The 7,725-nt window shown below is 36.4% G+C and overlaps 1 protein-coding gene across 3 annotated transcripts; it reads left to right on the top strand.

The window, feature by feature from the left end:
- Positions 1-51: 51 nt before the first annotated feature.
- On the top strand, positions 52-7,633 carry adipor1a (adiponectin receptor 1a). 3 transcript variants are annotated; one of them, XM_030134545.1, is made up of 8 exons: positions 52-141; positions 1,585-1,805; positions 1,881-1,994; positions 2,902-3,073; positions 3,181-3,367; positions 4,233-4,420; positions 4,648-4,841; positions 5,948-7,633. In XM_030134545.1, the coding sequence occupies exons 2-8, from the start codon at positions 1,662-1,664 to the stop codon at positions 6,074-6,076; spliced, it is 1,128 nt and encodes a 375-aa protein (XP_029990405.1). In that variant the 5' UTR covers positions 52-141; positions 1,585-1,661; the 3' UTR covers positions 6,077-7,633. The 3 variants fall into 3 exon arrangements, with proteins under 3 accessions (XP_029990405.1, XP_029990407.1, XP_029990406.1); XM_030134547.1 differs by having other exon boundaries at positions 61-141; positions 1,593-1,805; XM_030134546.1 differs by having other exon boundaries at positions 75-305.
- The last annotated feature ends 92 nt before the right edge of the window (positions 7,634-7,725 follow it).

Genomic DNA, 7,725 nt, shown 5'->3' with positions numbered 1-7,725 from the left:
TTGCACTTCTTATATACTGACACATGCTTTTATTTTGTAAAATATCTTCATTTTACGGAAGAACATTCAACTTCCGGAAGAGATTGTATTTCGCATATCGATAAATAATTCACCTTCCTGGTTTGAAACCTACCTTGTCAGGTAACTTAGCTGTGTCTTTGTAATAAAAGCAGATGTCAGTACACTACCTACCTAAAGTTATAAGCTGATTTCGTCTCAGAGAGTTACATTTTGGTGCTAGCAGGTTTATTTACTAAACAGTGTCGCCTACTCGACTGGTCAACGACAGCTCAGCTAGCTACAAGGTAACGTTAGCAAGCGGATATGCGAAGAATCCTTGATCAATTTATCCATAAAGTTATTTTTACTCGTTACATTTTTGATTGACTTTATGTACAGTCAGTGTGGGTCTGATAAATGTACGTTAAGGCATCGTTTTCTTGTTGTTTGTTTACATTTTGTTCGCCATGTTTCGTCCTACGCTGCTAATCAACATCCGTTTGGCTGCTTTGTTGAAAAGAAACGTTAATGTATTTGATCTTTGTTTGTCACAAATGTCCTGATGTCTTTACTTAAGAGGCACGGTTACAGAAATTAAAACGAACTCCTGTCATTTGTTAGTTTGAGCGATGATAAAGCAGGATGTCTGTAATAGACTCTGTTAAATCAAAACAGCTGATATTTGTGACCCAGTAAACCGATCCACACAAATTATAATCGATTACTTGAGGTTCAATCCATCACTATGATAATTCTTTTTTAAAACTAACTATAGAAATGTAAGTCTTCAATGACATACTCCTGCTAAATTGATTGAAATGTGTAATGGTAAGTGTTTTATTTTTATTTCACACAATGAAAATCCTTAACCTTGGCCATTGGTTAAGTATACATTGACATTGTGCCGCAATAACTGTAAGGACATCTGAGAGATATCAAAGTAACTTTTGTTTTTAGATCACTTTTGTTATGATTTGGCGCTATATAAATAAAATTTGATTGATTGAAACTAGCAGTTGTTGAGATAAATGATCATTGCTGCAACCATTTTTCTATCAATTTGTCAAATTGGGCTGCAACTAACCATTATTTTCAATCTGTTCAGTATTTTCTTGATTGATTGATCGGTTGTTTAGTCTATAAAATGGCTTTTCATTGGCTTGGTGACAAAGCCAATGAGTGTTTCAAATGTCTTGTTTGTCCACAGCCAAATTGAGGAGAAGAGTAAGGAAACTAACAAATTTAAGAAGAGAATCTTGTTTCAATGTTTTTCTTATGATTGATCATCAAAATAACAAGTAATTGATTCATCCTAGCAGCTCTATTTGAAATATTGTTTGCTTATAAAAAAACTATTACTTTTCTGTCTCAAAATGTATGTTCCTATTTATTGAAACCTCCTTTACATTTCAGTTATTAATTAATGCTATTATTTGTTAAACTGTCATCTGTGCATAACATATATACATACTGTATGTGGTTTTGTTTGCCTGTATGTTTGCAAAATATTATGGTTTTCTGTGTGTTTATGGTAAAATTTGTTGTCAGCACAGTTGGCCATTTTGAGTTCATTTTCATTTGTAGTTGCTCAGGAGGAAACTGAAGTCCACCGTCTGAAGCGGAATACAGAGAGTGTGAGTGGATCATCAGGCACTCTCCCTATGTCAGGCCGAAACGGGTCTGCAAGTGATGCAGACTGCCGGATCTCTGAGGACTGCCGTGTCCCAGATGTGGAGCTGATGGAGCTGGGACCCCTGTTGGAGGAGGGGGGCCGACAGGCAACATCTAAAGGCGCTTATCCTGAGGTAGAACTGTTTCTAAAAAGTCCAGGATTAACCTTTTGTCTGCAGCTTCATCAGTCTGTTATGATCTCTTCTAAGGGAGCTGCAATGCTTGCCGATGAGGAAGAGGAAGATGATGAGGTTGGAGAGGTCCTGACCTTACCTCTACAGGCTCACCATGCCATGGAGAAGATGGAGGAGTTTGTGCACAAGGTAACAATCTCCAATCAACAATCTCTAATCAACAAGCAGCTTATTGATAGGACTACACTGAGCTCATTTTGGTATCTGATTGAAATTGTGATGGTGATAAAAGGTACTAAAGATGCATGTGGTCATCTAAAAAAATACTGTTATTAGATTGTTCACTGGAGGGCACAGAAAGGTTTATTAAATAACCATGTTAATATCTTTTAGGTAATTTAAAGCAGAAAATGTTTTCATTATGTGTTTGTTAATGATTATCATTCAGATTTTTTTTTAAAAAACATTGAATTCTCTTGAGCTACAAAACATTCACAAAAGTGGTCAAATCTTTTTAGTACTGCACTAAAAGCAATAGAATATAGAAAAGTAAAGAGATACTGTGGCGTCATACCACTTGGTCAGCATCCTTGTGTTAAACCAGCATTAATGTTGCAGCAGCCATGTTACATGAGCTGAAACTCTACACTCTGTTCAGTTAATAGGTAGGTCCAGTATTATGCAGTGGTTTAACAGTGAGTTTTATGGACACACAGACAGATCTGGGTAAACAGCACAACCAGGTTTAAGCTGACGCAACAGTGCAGTATCAATGGCTTGTGGGGGTTTTGTCCTTCTTTTATGATTCGATGTTTTACACGACATTTGTGCTTTGTATAAGTAGAAGTTGCCATGCAAGACAAATGACCTATTTTTTGTTTTTTATATTGTATTATATATTGGATTAAATCAGTATTGTTGATAAAATTGTGACTGTGTAATTGTGATTTAAACCTTAACAAACACTTCACAAATTAAAGTCTATATCAGTTTCACTATTCTCGCCATAGAAATTACCAGTGTTTGCTTAATTTTATAATTAGGGCATTTAATTTAATTTTGGGCTCTGTGAGTAAATGCTGTTGTTATTTTCCAGGTCTGGGAGGGGCGTTGGAGGGTGATCCCTTTTCATGTCCTGCCTGAATGGCTGAAGGACAATGATTACCTCCTACATGGACACAGACCTCCTATGCCTTCCTTCCGGGCCTGTTTTGGAAGCATCTTCAGGATTCACACTGAGACAGGGAATATATGGACTCATCTTTTAGGTGAGCCTAAAATGGCTTTCCATCTCAGTGTTACTATATAAGTAACAGTGTCATGAGCAATGTAATACAAATAGATGAAACCAGTCAAACTCTTCTTTGTTCCTCAGGGCTGATCTTGTTCCTCTGTCTGGGCACCTTAACCATGTTAAGGCCCAATATGTATTTTATGGCCCCGCTGCAAGAGAAGGTGGTGTTCGGGATGTTCTTCCTGGGAGCTGTGCTCTGTCTCAGCTTCTCTTGGCTTTTTCATACCGTCTACTGCCACTCAGAGAAAGTGTCTCGCACCTTCTCCAAGTAAGGACGATCAAAATACTTTACTAAGGCTCCCGTAGCATGTGGTGTCTACCTGTTATGGCTATAACTGCAATAGTTGTCAACAATGATGCTAAGATAATGAACATACTAATAGAGTAGTCGTATTTATGGGCATGGAAATAATCCAATGTCAGGGGGAATGAGGAGAAGGGGGACCTGGTCATAACTTAGATACAGAAGTCAATTTTGCAAAGGAAGCTTGAGTTCAGGAATTTTAGCAAATATTAACACAGATAGATACTTTATTGATCCTTTGCAGAAAATTACTTGAGTTTCAATGGCAGCAATTCAGTCATCACAAGCACTCTGTGATTAAAACAACACTCTTAAGATGATAAAAAATCTGTAATAGATAATAAAGGAAAAAGAATATACAGTATAACATGTTTGCCATGTCACTTTGATCAGTGTATCATTTCAAGCTGAAGTCCTTTTGGTCTTTCTCTCACAGAGATTTATAGGAACAATGTTTTTTTTTATCCACAACATGAGATTTAACTATGCCCCAACATGGCAGAATTCTCTAATGGTGTAATAGTGCGTACAATTGTCCTAAATTGTTACTGATGCTACGGTTTTGTGAATGCAGTCACAGTAGGCAGTGTGCATAGATGGATGATTGTAATGCAGAGCTACTTTTCACAAGCACAACTTTCATGTGCAGATCTTAAAGCTTTCTTAGCAAGTTTGATATGATTTGACTTTTATGCTGATCAGACTCAACTGACCTATGCTGTGTTAAATTTTGCAATGTAATATATTTTTAGAAACAGAATGGAACCTTCTTTATCTTTCAGTCAAATGCTCACCTGTTGTAACCCTGCTCTTCTCTCTCTCTTTACAGGCTTGACTACTCGGGCATTGCCCTCCTCATCATGGGCTCATTCGTGCCCTGGCTGTACTACTCATTCTATTGTTCCCCTCAGCCTCGACTTATCTACCTCACCATTGTTTGTGTTCTTGGCATCGCCGCCATCATAGTGGCCCAGTGGGACCGATTCTCTACACCTCGTCACAGACCTACAAGAGCAGGTGCTCACTAGTTGAGAATTATGTTTCCTGTGCACTTTTATGCAAGTGTGTTACTTGATATACGTTGATTTCTCATAGATTATCCAACCTTTAATTGGGGAGTAACAAAGGATTGCATGCTTTGGTCTGACAAATGATTTTTTTTAGATTTGTTTCCAAACTTAAAATAATAGTCATGGTGTATGTTTCATTTTTTTTTACCATGTAACTAAAGTACTTGTCTCTAGGTGTGTTCATGGGTCTGGGTTTAAGTGGCATTGTACCCACAATGCACTTCACCATTGAGGAGGGCTTTGTCAAGGCCACCACAGTTGGCCAGATGGGCTGGTTCTACCTGATGGGTGCAATGTACATCACTGGTGCAGGTCTGTATGCAGCCAGGATCCCTGAACGCTATTTCCCTGGAAAGTGTGACATCTGGGTGAGTATTTTATGTGCTGTGGGATTTAGTTTTACACATTACTTAGAATGTTAATAAACATCAGAGACATCCCACTGTTATGAAAACATAAACAGAATTTTAAAAAAGCTTGGATTAATATCAGTAAAGCATGCTGCAGAAAATAGAATGGAAACACAAAATTGAGTTTCCTTTTGAACATCCTGGCTGCCATATCTTAGTCAGTGGAGTTTCATAAATGGGTTTTTATGTAGATGCCTAAAATGAGACCTGTGGGTAACACATGCTTAAGCAACTTTTGCATTTTTTTTTTTTACACAAGTGTAATAGTAAGTAAACATCCCATTCATGTATTTTAAAGCTTTTACATGTCTTAAAAAGGTGGTAAGTGGCTAAATGAGAACTCCATCATTATTTCAGCCTAATTATCTTTCACTCTTGCAACCCTGTCTAACATATGTAGTTTTTTAATAGCCTGTGGTTAGTGTTTTACTTGTCATAGTTGCAATAATATAATATTTTATGTTATAATATAAAACATATATATAATATGATATTTTGCAGTAATAATAATAAATGTAATTTATAAAGCACTTTGCATTTAAAATAATCTCAAAGTACAACAGAGAAAAAGAAAAAATAAAGAAATTTTACTTTTATTTTCCGCTGTACAAATTTGTAATTATTAGTTTATTATCCAATAGTGTGACTTAATGATGTGACATAACAAGGCACAACAACTCACTCCTAAAATATGCTCATTTGCGCCTTCTTTTGAGGCCTAAGACCCAATTATGTTTTTTAATAATAATTACCTCCGCCAGGAGGTATTGTGATCGCTTTGCTTTGTGTACGTGCGTGTTTGTTTGTTAGCAAGATAACTCAAAAAGTTATGGACAGATTTTCATGAAATTTTCAGGAAATGTTGATACTGGTACAAGGAAGAAATGATTAAATTTTGGTGGTGATCGGGGGGGGGCACGGGGGTCCACTGATCTGCCTTGGCGGAGGTCTGCGCTCTCCGAGTGCTTTTCTTGTTGAAAGTTGTATAGGTATGCTTTGTATAAGTTGACCAAATCCAACTAAAAGACAACAACTGACACACATCTATCTCTGTCTGTCTCTAGTTTCACTCTCATCAGATTTTCCATGTCCTGGTAGTGGCAGCGGCCTTCATCCATTTTTACGGAGTTTCCAACCTGCAAGAGTTCCGCTACGGCCTCGAGGGAGGATGCACAGATGACTCTTTACTCTGAGAGGCCTGACTGTGACTTTACTCTTACTTTTCTTTATAGCCCCATAAACACATCACACATGCACACATACAGACACACATTAAAATGCTGCTGGAATTCAATATAGTCACTTCCTGCTCCTTCTGTATTTCTGTTTTGCTAACATCCTGTTTGAGTTTTTTGGTGGTCTTTCTGCTTTGGCTAATTTCTTTTCCAATAAAGTAGCATCAACTAGCCAGTGAATGATGGAGGGAATCAACAACAAGCACTACTTCTTTAGTAATACTGAAGCTTGAAATCATAAGTAAGATTTCTAAAAAAGGGGGAAACCATATATATTCCTGTAACTGGTGATCACTTCCTAGTAATTCCAACCTCTACATATTCTGTTACCACTGCACAAATGATACATGGAATATTATTTGAGCTGTAGCAGAGGGCACATACTGTAAAGCATTCCTCTTCTCTCTCTAGGTTTCCATACAGGTAGGGGTTGAATGTACTGTCCACCAGGAGTGTGATATAAATTAGTCCAGGACCACTTAGCAGCTTCAGGTCTACATGTACTTCTTTTAGGAGGATTAAAGTATACTATACCTATTAAGTGTAAATGTTTATATGCAGATGTCATTTAGAAACCCACCTATGCTCACTCTGCAAGAAATCATGAGCCCAGTACGGACTGAAAGCCAAGTCAATACTCAAAAAATTAATCTAAACTTGACCTCATCCAAATTTAATCCCCCCAAAAATGATCTACAGATTACCAGGTGATGATTTTAATAAAACAAGTAAAATCATTTCTCTAATTGACAGAAAAACAGAACTAAAAACCCTACAAAAATAGAAAATGACTTAAAATTGTTCAGCGTTAATAAAAGGCTGCAAAGGTTAGTAGCAGCTGTGGATTTGAGGTCCACTCAGTTCAGGTTTGTCAAGGATGGTTTTGAAGTTGAAAAGAATTCCCCTGCCCCTATTTTTTCATCAGACATCAGTGGTTAATTTTTACAATTATAGTTCCTAGGCTTTGCACAATGTACAGTATACATCTGGATCAGTTAGATTGTGGCTTTGTGAGACAGAGATTCTTTTTTGTGCTAGATTTCAGATGCAACCAGAGGTGTAATTATCAAATGCACCTTAGTGTATTAAATTTAAAACTTTACTTGGTTCTGGGTTTTAAAATGTTATGTATGATTGATCTGAACTTTTAGTATTCCTGTGCCTTAGGCCAATGGAAATGTTTTTAAATAAAATGGCCTATCTTAATAGTTAAAGGAGCTTCAAGGATTTCCAGATGTTGACTTTTCTTGTTTTTCTTGCCATATTATATACAATCAAATCATTACTGAACCTAAACTCCATTGATAGGTTGTATCAACTGCTGTTTAAGGCTCCTTTTTCTAGATTGACTTATTTGAGCTTTATTACAAAGACTAAAACATTGTGTATTCTTGACTTTGTGTAATGTCCTGTGTAGAAAGTGATAAATCATACATTTCACTGAAATGTAAACATAAATATTTATTAATTGTAATCTTGGAAAATTATTGTAATAAATTTTTTTCCACATGTTCATTCATGGTGTCAAATCGCATTTTCTGAAGTTTGGAATATAATATATAATATATATTATAATAATACATATATTAATACATATATATATAATA

The sequence above is a fragment of the Sphaeramia orbicularis genome, chromosome 5, assembly GCF_902148855.1.
Source record: "Sphaeramia orbicularis chromosome 5, fSphaOr1.1, whole genome shotgun sequence".
NCBI classification, from domain to species: Eukaryota; Metazoa; Chordata; class Actinopteri; order Kurtiformes; family Apogonidae; genus Sphaeramia; species Sphaeramia orbicularis.
The sequence above is the reverse complement of the archived record's forward strand: the minus strand, read 5'-3'. Positions and strand labels throughout refer to the sequence as shown.